The sequence below is a fragment of the Carcharodon carcharias genome, chromosome 1, assembly GCF_017639515.1.
Source record: "Carcharodon carcharias isolate sCarCar2 chromosome 1, sCarCar2.pri, whole genome shotgun sequence".
Taxonomy (NCBI): domain Eukaryota; kingdom Metazoa; phylum Chordata; class Chondrichthyes; order Lamniformes; family Lamnidae; genus Carcharodon; species Carcharodon carcharias.
The window spans coordinates 12,070,029-12,083,751 of record NC_054467.1 but is presented as its reverse complement, the minus strand read 5'-3'; the positions used below and the strand labels follow the sequence as shown (position 1 = coordinate 12,083,751).

Below are 13,723 nucleotides of genomic sequence, written 5' to 3'. Positions count from 1 at the left end.
GAAAGATGAAAATTATTTAGACATGTCCCCTCACGTGACAGTGTCACATGAGCTGGGACACGTTTATGAAATGTGAAAAAAATATTTATTTATTTAATAAAACCTTCAGGAAACCTGATCCCACCTGTGGATGAGGTTTCCTGAAAAACGCAAAGGCCGCTTGGGCTTAAGGTTGGACGGGCAGTGTTGATAATTACGTTAGTTGGTTTTTCATTGGCCTTAACAGGCCTTTGACAGTTTGGCGGGCGCACAGCCGCTTCTGGCATGCGGCCACCGAACTAAAGATCTGAATGACGTGCGGTGACGCTGGGACACCCGCCCGACATCACCGTGCGTCATTTTATGCGTCGGCGTGCTAGGCCCATCCCCGCTCGCCGACGCAAAAATTCTGTCCATAGTTTCAATAAGTTCAGTAATTTGTTAAAGAGTCAGTGTAAATTTCTGATTCACAACTCGACACAAAGCCATAAATACGTTTTAAGGCTGGGGCCTTATGTTAAATGACAGCAATAAGGAAGTACATCCTATTTCACTTAAGCCACTGGCTGGTTCCTTCAACCTGAGTAATGAGGATCCCAAAGTTGACAGGATAATTTAAGTACTGGCACTTTGCATTGCAGGCACAGAGGAAATATTAATTCATAAGTTTTGGAATACTTTCAGAGGCAGACAGCCATACAACTACAACTTTAAACCAGAAACATGATAAATGGTGGCAATTTGAAGGTTAGCCTGCACTGACAATGAATGAGGCAAATTGGGCTCAAAATGCAACAGGACTGAACGCTCCCCCGACATCTAACTTCAGCATTTCCATCCAGCCTTTCAAATAGTTCTGGCACTTCAACTGAAGTTATGGGAAATGTTAATGCTTACAACAGTAATGATTAAAATTACATCCCAATAATAAACGCTGAATTATTTTAATTGCATGTTTGGTACTACCTTCATGGTGTAAACATGTGGTAAAAAAATTGATTTTACACATATGTAAGTAGTATCTGCATAACTCATTAATTTCCACAATGCAATGTGGATGTTATATTCAATGATTTGCCTTCTTTATATGTCTTCATGTTTCAATATTTTTTGCCTAATTGGTCTAGATGGGAATTCAGGTTAATTCCTATTATGCTGTTGCCACTTATTTGTACCCCAGGAATGAATTCTCAACAAGCAGAATTTTCTGGAAATTTTAATAATATCTATCACTTGGGTACCAGATAAAAGTATTGAACAGGACTGTGCAATTAACATCACCATATGAGTTTTGAGACAATGGAAATTTCGCCAGCACATTTCAGAGAGGAATTGGGTGTCGCGTTGGACCAGATTTACTCATTGAGCCCAGCAGGGGTCCTAGCTAATTTGACCATTATTTGTAGGTTAATGGACCAATCCTCAAGACAATGGGCTGAATCGTCCGTGCCCACTGGTGTCGGGCATGCTCGGTGGCGTGAGAGGGCAATGTTTCACGACATTGTGAAACCAGTTTGCGATCTTCCACTCCACCCGCCAATGGCAGCCCATGTTCCCTGCCATCGGATGTCGGGAACCTCATTGTAATATGTCAGCATGTCATTATAAGGTCAGCCCGCAAGACTCATCCCCGCCCCCCCCCCCCGCCCCACCCCTGTCCCGCTGGATCGTCCACCCACATTGGCATGCAATCACGCTGACATGTTACGCAACAGCTGCAGGGCGAGGGCTGTACTGGGGAAGGGGGTTATCCCAGGGTTTGTGCAGGGGCACAATTTGATCTGTGCAAGTGGCTTCAAGATGGTGAGGGCTGAAGGGGCAATCTCCAGGGGAGATGAGACCAGACGGAGATGTGAGGGTGTGTGTGAGAGAGTGAGCGGTGGTGATGTCCCTTGAGCTGGCAGTGAGTGAGGTGCCAGTGAATGTGTGATGGGTTTGAGTGTGTGAGTTTAAAGCGATGAGATGGTTGCCATACCATGGCAGCACGGATGAGGTCATTTATCCTCTTCTGTGCACCATTGGCACTGATCACCACTGCCATCACCTACCAAGCCAGGATGGTAATGTTCTTCCCCCTCCTCCACCAGAACAGGGTAGAGGACATCACGGCGGGCCTCTGCAGCATCCAAAAAGGGGGGGTGCATCCCTAAATCTGGGGGCTGTAGTCTATTTGCCTTTTGGGGCCATCCTGTCTTCTGTGCAGCAGTCCTGGGCTGGAAGCACTGAGAGGTGTGCACGTGGCTGCACCTTAAATATGGCACCCGGCATGCTGAAGCGGCAAAGTCTTGATGTAGCGGGCAAATGAGGGCCCGCTCGCCATGGAAACGGTGTGTTTCCCAGGAATGTATAATTAATGCGGTGGGTTTGGGATGATACAGCATGAAAATCTGCCATTGAGGCCAACAGGTAGAACATCATTTTACCCGCCCGCTACCACACTTAGTGCAAATCTGGGACGATTCCGCCCAATGATCAAACTTTTGGGGGTTTCCCTCCAAGTGAGAAGAAGGTAAATTTGAGTTTGAAACATTCAAAGAGGCAGCCAACTCTTTCTCTCAAAGTGAATGCCAGTCAGTTCAGTGATACTGTTTAAGAAAGTGAAGGTGGACCCATATCAAGGTCAAAACTTGCATTGTTTATTATTTTTAATGTTACAACAAAAATGCAATCTTTTTTAATTAGTATTTTATTCCTGGGACCAAGGACCTTACTCTAGCGAAGCACTTTGGTGACAGCTTTATAGACTTTTACACCGTTGTCCTGAAGTCCTTTTCCTGATCAGAAAGAAAAAAATAATTTGCACTTATATAGAGCCTTACACTACCTCAGACTGTCTCAAAGTGCTTTACAGCCAAGGAAGGGCTTTTGAAGCGTGGTCACTGTTGTAATGGTAAGAATCAAGGAAACCAATTTGTACACAACTTCAAACAACATTGTGATAATGACCAGATAATGTGCTTTTAGTGGTGTTTAATGATTTGGGGATAAATATTGACCACAATACCAAGGATTACTTCCCAGCTATTCTTTGAAGTAGTGCGGGAGGGAGTTTATCAAGACAACCGTGCAAGTTAATGATTGGCTGACAACATGTTTTAAAGCAGCAATTCTACATAGGAACACTTAGAGACTCATTTATAGGTGCTCTTTCATCCTGCCCGCTCCAGAGGCAGCCTCCCTCCGTTCTTTAATCCTGGCAGTTTAACTGGATGACAAGCCTGTTCCGTCCCTATTTAAAGACTGACCTTGGGGAAAATTACTGCTGGTCCTGGTTTCACGACAGTGATGGGTTTGCTGCCCAGAATTGAACCTGCCTCCCATTTCCTGTGTGAGAATTCAGCCCAATGTTTCAGGTCTATGATCTTTCATTAGAACCTTGCTTTGAGACTGTTACCACCCTGGTAATAGAAGACATAGTAAGCAACAATTGGTCCCACAGTGACCGAGGGTTACGGTAGACCATAAGACCATGAGACATAGGAGCAGAAATTAGGCCATTCGGCCCATCAAGTCTGCTCCACCATTCAATCATGACTGATAAGTTTCTCATCACCATTCTCCTGCCTTCTCCCCGTAACCTTTGATCCCCTTACCAATCAAGAACCTATCCCCATCTCAGTCTTAAATACACTCAATGACCTGGCCTCCACAGCCTTCTGTGGCAATGAATTCCATAGATTCATCACTCTCTGACTAAAGAAGTTTCTTCTCATCTCTGTTCTAAAAGGTCTTCCCTTTACTCTGAGACTGTGCCCTCGGGTCCTAGTCTCTCCTACTAATGGAAACATCTTCCCCACGTCCACTCTATCCAGGCCTTTCAGTATTCTGTAAGTTTCAATCAGATCCCCCCTCATCCTTCTAAACTCCATCAGGTATAGACCCAGAGTCCTCAAACGTTCCTCATATGTTAAGCTTTTCATTCTTGGGATTGTTCTTGTGAATCTCCTCTGGACCCTCTCCAGGGCCAGAACATCCATCCTGAGATACGGGGCCCAAAATTGCTCACAATATTCCAAATGTGGTCTGACCAGAGCCTTATAAAGCCTCAGCAGCACATCCCTGCTTTTATATTCTAGTCCTCTTGAAATAAATGCCAACATTGCATATGCCTTCCTAACTACCGACTCAACCTGCAAGTTAACCTTAAGAGAATCCTGGACTAGGACTCCCAAGTCCCTTTGCACTCCAGGTTTCTGAATTCTCTCCCCATTTAGAAAATAGCCTATGCCTCTAATCTTCCTACCAAAGTGCATGAACTCACACTTCCCCACGTTGTATTCCATCTGCCACTTCTTTGCCCATTCTCCGTATCTGTCCAAATCCTTCTGCAGCCTCCCCACCTCCTCAATACTACCTGTCCCTCCACCTATCTTTGTATCATCTGCAAAGTTAGCCAGGATGCCCTCAGTTCCTTCATCTAGATCATTAATGTATAAAGTGAAAAGTTGTGATCCCAACACGGACCCCTGCGGAACTCCACTAGTCACTGGCCACCATCCTGAGAAGGACCCTCTTATCCCCACTCTCTGCCTCCTGCCAGACAGCCAATCTTCTATCCATGCTAGTTACTTGCCTCTAACATAGAAAACATGTAGGGTCAGATTTTCACCACTGGTTCGGCAGACCTGCCTCAGTAGAAAGTGACCCAACAGATCCAATTTTCACTCCATATAAGCAGGAGGGGGAATTGGCCAGGGATACAGTCAGGCCTGCTGCTCCCGGAAGCAAATTGAAAGCGGCTACAGGGGCAGCCAAGTGGCGAGGCAGGCTGGTTAAAAGTCCTACCTCAGCCTTCTAGCCTTTGCCTCACTTATTTTAGTAAATTTTAGGCTCTCTTGCACTTATCCCTCACATCCCATCAACTGCCCATTCACTCTCCATGCTACCTCCATGCTCCCATGCAAACTCAATCCCAACTCATGCCCCCACTCACCCCCATGGCCCCTCACTGCCCGACTGCCAACTCATGTCAACCCCACACATAACCCTTGCCCTTTATACCCTCCATGCCAACTCACCCAATATCTGCCATAGGAAGAACTCAGGAGACATGTTGAGATGAAATAAGATAAAGCTATAAAAATGTAATTCAGCCTTCACTATAATAAAAAAAACTTCCATTCTTAAAAGCCCATTTAATTATTTTAAATAAGACCATAAGACCACAAGACGTAGGAGCAGAAGTAGGTCATTCAGCCCATCAATACAGCTCATCAATACAGCCCATCGATACAGCCCATCGATACATGCTCAGCCATTCAGTGAGATCATGACTAATCTGATAACCCTCAGCTCCACTTTCCTGCCTTTTCCCCATAACCCTTGATTCCCTTACTGATTAAAAATCTGTCTATCTCAGTCTTGAATGTACTTAACGACCTAGCCTCTACAGCCCTCTGCGGTAAAGGATTCCAAAGATTCACTACCCACTGAGAGAAGAAATTCCTCCTCATCTCAGTCTTAAATGGGTGACCCCTTACTCTGAGATTATGCCTTCTGGTCCTAGACTCTCCCATAAGGGGAAACAACCTCTCAGCATCTACCCTGTCAAGCCCCCTAAGAATCTTATATATTTGAATAAGGTCGCCTCTCATTCTTCTAAACTCCAATGAGTACAAGCCCAACCTACTCAACCTCTCCTCATAAGAAAACCCCTCCATACCGGCAATCAACCTAGTGAACCTTCTCTGGACTGCCTCCAATGCCAATATATCTTTCCTTAGATAAGGGGACCAAAACTGTTCACAGTATTCTAGGCTGTGGCCTAACTAGTGCATTGTATAGTTTTAGCAAGACTTCCCTATTTTTATACTCCATTTCCTTTGAAATAAAGGCCACCAATCTATTTGCCTTCCCTATTACCTGCTGAACTTGTATGTTAGCTTTTTGGGATTCATGCATGAGGACCCCCAAATCCCTCTGTGCCACAGCCTTCTGCAGTCTTTCTCCATTTAAATAATATTCAGCTCCTCTATTCTTCCTGCCAAAGTGCATAACCTCACATTTTCCCACATTATATTCCACCTGCCAAGTTTTTGCCCACTCACTTAACCTGTCTATATCCCTCTGTAGACTCTGTATCATCCTCACCACTTGCCTTCCCACCTAATTTTGTGTCATCTGCAAACTTGGCAATAGTACATTTGTTTCCCTCATCTAAGTCATTAATATATACTGTAAATAATTGTGGCACCAGCATTGATCCCTGTGGCACTCCACTAGTTACAGGTTGCCATCCTGAAAATTCCCCCCTTATCCCAACTCTCTGTCTTCTATTAGTTAATCAATCCTCTATCCATGCTATTATACTACCCCCAACACCATGGGCTCTTATTTTATTAAGTAGCCTTCTGTGCGGTATCCTTATCAAACGCCTTTTGGAAATCCAAATATATTACATCTACTGATTCCCCTTTATCTATCCTGCTTGTTACCTCCTCAAAGAATTCTAAGAAATTTGTCAGGCATGATTTCCCCTTCATGAAGCCATGCTGACTCTGTTCGATTATATTATACATTTCTAAATGTTCTGCTATTACATCCTTTATAATAGACTTGAACATTTTCCTAATGATGGATATTAAGCTAACTGGCCTATAGTTACCTGTTTTTTGTCTCCCTCTCTTTTTGAATAAGGACGTTACATTGGCAATTTTCTAATCTTCTGGGACTTTTCCAGAAGCTAAGGGTTCTTGGAAGATTACGACCAGTGCATCCACTATCTGTGTAGCTACTTCTTTTGATACCCTAGGGTGAAACCCATCAGGTCCAGGGGACTTATCGGCCTTTAGCCCCATTAGTTTCCCTAGTACTTTTTCTTTAGTAATATTTATTGTATTTATTTCCTCCACCAATTTTGCCTCTTGCTTATTTAGTATTTTATATTTAGCCTTCTACCGTGAAGACTGATGCAAAGTAGTTATTCAACTCCTCTGCCATTTCCTGGTTCCCCATTATTATTTCTCCAGCATGGTTCTCTTCAAGTGGTTAATCTCTTATAAAAATAAACTGTTGTTCATAACCCCACATCAAAGGCAGCTAATCATTCATTGAGCTATCTTCAAACTGTGAATTTAGAACCTTCTGCTGGGATAATTATAGCTTTTGGAAATCAACAAAGTATTCGTAAAGACCCCTCAGGGAAATTCAAACAAACAGCTATTGTAACAGCGACAGCCTGTACGTTTCAAAGTTTAAAGGGCAGAGCATTTAAAAACTTCACATCTTGACTGTTATACAGACCTTATCCACCCTTCAGGAATCTCTATGCCTACTGCATAAATTTGTGACTCCTGTTAAGGTCAAACAGCCAAAATGGGGCCTGTTCGAACTTTGCACTAAGTTAAAATGGCGCTACTGAGCTTGGGTCCCCCTCATGTGTGTTTCATACCTCACCCTCTTTGCCCCTCCCAGCAAAAAATGGGATCTTTCGGAAATGGCATTGCAGCTTTCACATCCAGGTCCCGCCTGCCATTTTGGAAGCTGTGCTGAGTGTACACAGCTCTGCAGAAACCTGGTCCTAGGGTTGAATCATGAAAATGAGATGAATGGTCTTTTCATGTTCTGGCAAATTGTTGTTTATAACCAAAAGACCTTGCAATTGATATAGAAAGGAAATACCCTGATACTATCAAAGGAGAGAGCCTGTGACAGTGGGTCAGGCCTAGTTAAGATTGATTCAATTCCTAAGTTTGGAAAAGGTCTCCAAAAGGCCACTGGCAAATCTTATTTCCTATTAAAATTACTTTTCCTGATTCTAGTTTCAGTGCCACAAAATAACAGTGGGTCCATCTATTACATCTCACAACTTATTTCACTCCTATTTGTGGAAGGACCAGACAGTCATCCTGCCACAAATGTCAACACAAATTGCACCACTCATCTCCAAACAGTGCATAAGTAGACGTCTGATAAACATTCCAACCTGACAGAAAGTTCTGAGCTTTCCCCCAGCCCAGAGATTAATTACAAAAAGTTTAGCCATGGAAATGCAAGCAGGAAAAGCCGGGCTTAAGCATCTCCTGTCAATTAAGGTGAAGCAGCAGACCCAACTTTAACCCTGGGTAAGAAAAAAGATTGAAGTCCCTTTGGACTGTGTGTTCACCAATTTGAAGTTGAACCCATATTGGTGTGTTATGATTTTATTCCCGCATAAGTGAGACATAATGCATTACAGTATTCAAACAGGAGTGGAAGACGAATGATTGAGAATGATATGGTCCATTATTGTCCTTTGGGCCGTGGGCAGGACCCGTTCCCCATTCCTTCTTTCTCACATATTTGTTTATATCTCTCCTTCTTCATTCTACTATGCTGAGAATGGTGCAAAACCTGAAGGTAATACCTCAAAATCCAGAACTGGGGAGACATCCATTTAATCCTAGATGCAGCAAGTTCTGTGGTCAAGCACAGGCCTTGGGCCTCCCTTATCTGCTTTTTAACCTTCGCACAAGCTTTCTCTGTGCTTGTTTTTTGGTTCTTGAGGTTGAAGAGCCAATCTAGGATCCTGAGGACACCAAGAGTTCTAGCTTTGAATAAAACCAAAATCTTAACATATTTTTCCCTAATTCTAACAGATGAAAAAAATAAAACTAAAGTAATAAATCCAGAAACCTATAGGTTAGCAATCTTAAAACCAACCTGCAATCTAGCAATGCTTAATGCTGAGAAATGGTGCAAGGGTTATAAAGGGGAATTGATGGTTGTATATGTTTCAGCAATGGACAAAGATTTGCGCATTCCCAAACAAAAGAGATAAGGCTGCAGACATTCCTGAATTTCACCCTGCACTTTTTTTTCACTCTTTTCTAACCCTAATAATGATGGGAGGTTTTTGTAATAACAAGACAACTTGTGATTGGACATGACCCTGAGATTCCAAAAGTCTTGGATTTTGAACTACTGCCATTCTAATAAACATGTTTAGGGCCATTGAATTCTTGCAATGCCTAATCCCTCAAAATGTTCTCAGAAATCCATATTATTACACCTAACACTGCCAAATTGTTACAACTGGGTATAGAAACCATATAGAATAGAACCAAAGAGATGTCAACATAGCAGCTGAATTCAGATAGCCAAGTTCCTTTTCCACACAGGTCAACACTTATAATGGATGGGAAAATTCCCTTAACTGAACTGACTAGCAGGAAAAGACATATTAATTTAAGGAGATGTGCTTTATAAAGGTTGTTATCTTCTGTACAAATTATTGGTAGACCAAGGGGAACTGGAGAGGGAACAATATCTTCACCACGTTAAGGATTATAGTACTTAAAAAACAATTGGGAAAGATCTGATTGCAACTAAGTGAGATACATTGGTATTTCTGACTATGAAAAAGGGTAGAGAACTATGTGTCCTCTCCAAACCAAGTCATGTCCTTCTGGCTCAAAGCTCAATTACAGCATAAACAATCTAATAATGAACATAATTGAAGGAAAAACATTTGCCAAGGTATCACACAGGCTCTTTCTAATGCTGGTTTTTGACATTATTCTGCTTACATTGGTTAATAGAATAAAATGTATCAACCACAATGAGTAGACTTAAGATCTAATAGCGCTGGCTCATTCTAAGGCAGAGAATGGAACTTTGGTTGACCTTTCAGGAGATCATTCAAAAGTAAAATGTTTTGGATTAGAGTGTTCTTTCCTGTTTTTCTATCAGCAAATCTCTCTGCCCTCTTCACTGAGTTCAACAGAAATTAAAACTGGTGAGTTTCTACAATGGGTGTCCCATTGACAAATGCAAGTTTTACATTAGGGAGTCCGGATGAAAATTTACTCCATCACAACTCAAGAATTTTATGGCGTTTCCAAATTTCATTTTCACCCGTTTACTGCTGGTCCATTTTCCAAACATTAAATAAACAACCCAACAATTGACCTGTGTGCAGCTGAGACAACAGTGAGCCTTTATAAAAACTGGATTCTTGCCTTTTAGATTTGTAATAATTATTTAAATTCGTCAAGAGCATATTTTGTATCTTTTCATTTCTGGAAGGCTGCTGCACCAGGAGGAGCTGTGGGGTTTGAACATCTTCACCTTCCATCTCTGATGTTACAGCATGATTGAAATTCTTAATTTCCCTCGCAAAATCAATGATTTATTTCTTTCAATTGGTCTTACAGAAACAGCTCCAGACCTTTTTGTTTTACCAATTTCCTGGGAAGGGCTCCTCTGTTTCCTTATGTCACTTCCAAAATGCAGGAGTTATTTCCTTTCTGACAAGGCATAAAAGCTGCCAAAGGAGCGAGCTCATTTCATTCATGCAGACTTGTGCGAGCAGGAGATACCACACGGAGGTGGATTATACAGAAGGAAGAAGTCTTATTTTCAATTCAGTAAGAATGAGGCAGCTCATTGTCTTGGGGATCATTTTCCCTTTTCTGAAAGTTTGTGATGGGGTTCTCCATGCAAAATCCCCAGTTCAGTCGACACCATTTGGGAATACCAAGAATGGAACTAATTTTAACGGCACAGAAAATGGGAGAAATATGCTTGGAAAGCTGGGGGCTGGGGTTGCATCTTCCAACAGTCCGCCTGTTGGTAACAGATCTCCAAGGCAGGTGGGTTACACTGTGGAAAAAGGAGTGCATAAGTCCAGCCCCAGTCAGAAACGTTCTTTCTACAGCAAACCTGGAAACGGCAAACCAAACTTTGAAACAGCCAGGGGAAAGTAAGTGTGACAAAAACTTTCTATAAGAGCACATGTTGAATTCAGATTATTTCTCTATTTCACCATCTATCTGCACTCAACAATCTCTAATCTCTCTATCTCCATATATTTTCCTATCTGTATCTCCCAATGTACGAGTAGTCAACTATTTTTAATCTATCTACACCTATCTGTACTCAGCAATCCCTTTTTTTTCCTCATGTATTGCTGCCTGCATTTCACTGTGTATTATCCACAATTTACCTACTGTCATCCACATAGGGGCAGATTTGTAGGAAGCAATATCTGCGTTTCACTGTGTATGGTTCAGAGTTTAATTCTCAATGTAACAGTGTATATATATCCAGATGACCCAGTAACTAAACTTATCCTGCATTGTTGCACCTAGTCATAAAGAACAGGAAAGTTTAATTTTAAGTTTTTTAAAATTAATTCATGGGATGTGGGCTTCACTGGCTGGGCCAGCATTTATTGCCCATCCCTAGCTGCCCTTGAGAAGGTGGTGGTGAGCTGCCTTCTTGAATGGCTGCAGTCCATGTGGTGTAGGTACACCCACAATACTGTTAGGAAGGGAGTTCCAGGATTTTGACCCAGCGACAATGAAGGAACGATGATACATTTCCAAGTCAGGATGGTGAGTGGCTTGGAGGAGAACTTCCAGGTTGTGGTGTTCCCATCTATCTGCCACCTTGCCCTTTTAGGTGGTAGTGGTAATGGGTTTGGAAGGTGCTGTCGAAGAAACCTTGGTGAGTTTCTGCAGTGCATCTTGTAGATGGCATACACTGCTGCTACTGTTTGTCAGTGGTGGATGGAGTGAATGTTTGTGGATGTGGTGCCAATCAAGTGGGCTGCTTTGTCCTGGACGATGTCAAGCTTCTTGAATGTTGTGAGAGCTGCACTCATCCAGGCAAGTGGGGAGTATTCCATCACACTTCTGGCTTGTGCCTTGTAGATAGTGGATCGGCTTTGGGGAGTCAGGAGGTGAGTTACTCGTCACACGATTCCTAGCCACTGACCTGCTCTTGTAGCCACAGTGTTTATATGGCTAGTCCAGCTCTTTGGCCAATGAGCACTGGGATACTATAATTGATGTCACTGGTCCTGGACTAGTGAACGGAAAACTGAGAGTGTTCCAACTGCTGATCTTTATCTGAATTCCAATATCTCTCCTCCCCTAAAAAAATCTATATGCAGGTCTGACAATAGAATGCATACTTATCACTGAAGAAATATATATCATTGACGTGACAGCCTAAAGAAACACAGTTGGAGTGAGGCACTTTAAAAAACATAATGAAAACCGCGATGGTTCAATAGGCTGGCCATGCTCTATTTTAGAATTGAGAAACCAATTATTTTTTGGTATTTATTTTCTATTTTCCATCTTCCATCACATCCAGAATTCCACTATCCATTGTGTGAAGAAATGCTTCCTGACATTGCCTCTCAACAGCCTAGCTCTAATTTTAAGATTATGTCCCCTTGATCTAGACTTCCTAATCAGGGGAAATAGTTCTTTCTTCTTCTACCCTATCAAGTCCTTTAATCATTTAAAAAACTATATAGTTAGATCCCCTTCATCTTCAATCCTCCACCTCCTTCAGGTAACATTCCCTAAGAGGGCGTTAGCAACAATAGACTTCCATTGGAATGGTCCATGCTTTTGCTTGGCAAACTATTGCAGTGGTTAGCCATTGCCTTCTGCAGTCTGGCTGACCAGGAGACTCTCCTGCCCTTATAGCCCGCTGCCAGGCATATTGGAAGGTTTTGCAGGCTAACAATCAACCTGTATGGCCACGTTATGAACACATTTTCCATAGCCATCAAGTCCCAGAGTGGAACTTGAACACAGAGCTTCTAGCCCAGAGATAGGGACACCACTACTGCACCACAAGACCCCCTCATCTTCAATACTTAGGGGTTACAAACATAGTCTATGAAAGCTACTTTCATCATAAGATCCTTTTAACTCTGGTAAAAGGATGAATCTGCACTGCACTCACTCCAAAGCCAGTATATCCTTCCTGAGGTGCATTGCCAAGAACTGAAGAGAGCACAATAAATGGGGTCCAACCAGGGCTTTCTATACCCAGCGTGGCTTCTATCCCATTGTATTCCAGGACTTTTCAGATAAAGGCTAATATTCCATAAAACATTTAAATTATTTTTTGGACCTATCCACCAATCTGTTGTGATTTCTGCACAGACCCTTAAATCTCTCTGCACATCACTCCTCACTTCTCACTATTCAGACAAAACTCTGATCTACCTTTTTTTGGGTCCAAAGTGAATGACCTCACAGTTCCTCACACTGAACTCCATTTACCTCAGTTTTGCCATTTATTTAATCCATTAATGCCTCTTTGCAAATGTCTGCTCTCATTTTCACTGCTAACTGTGCTAAATATACGGCTCTTTATTCCTTTATCAAACTCAGTAAGGAGTGTAGTGGTTCAAAGAGAAAGCCCACCAATACTTTCTTATGGAAAAAAAGGGTTGGGCCATTAAAAGCATTAAGTGCCTTGGGATGTTTTATTATATTAAATGTGCTATATAAGAACAAGTTGTTGCTCACTAAACAAGTTTTCACCTTCTTCTTTTTCATTCCTCTCCTGAAGCCACTGATCTCCTTGAGGTCCAGTGTCACAGGGGATGGTGCTCTCTGGCCCCCTCTCAAAATGGTCATTCTTCATGTGTGAGTCAAAGTCAGAATATCAATGGCCTCGGGGGTCAACATAATGAGCCAGGAGCAGGGGTGCAGTTAAAATAGTGGCTCAGTTTCTCACTCTGTTCCTGCCATTTCAAATTAAGCTGCTGCTTTTGGAGGCCCAGTGTGAACCTCGATTACAAATGCTAATTAAACGAGAAGCATTGGTGCCTGATTAAATATTATCCCATGGTGGGGTGGGGTGGGGTGGGTGGGGGGGGGTGGCGGTGGTGTGACTGCCCATGGCAGGGCTGCTGAAGATCAGTAGAATAGCCCTTCTTACCAGGGTCAAGGGTGCAGGATTGCTCCCCTGGGCTTCTGCCATCTGGATTCCCCTACCCTTTCAACCATTCCCC

General features: G+C 42.7%; 1 protein-coding gene across 1 annotated transcript in view; it reads left to right on the top strand.

Moving 5' to 3' along the window:
• Positions 1-10,233: 10,233 nt before the first annotated feature.
• The window catches only part of LOC121292221 (multimerin-1-like), a 61,144-nt gene continuing 57,654 nt past the window's right edge, over positions 10,234-13,723 (top strand). The window contains exon 1 of the mRNA XM_041213969.1: positions 10,234-10,660. Within this exon, the coding sequence (XP_041069903.1) occupies positions 10,251-10,660 (410 nt within the window). The 5' untranslated portion in view covers positions 10,234-10,250. The remainder of the gene's footprint in view (positions 10,661-13,723) is intronic.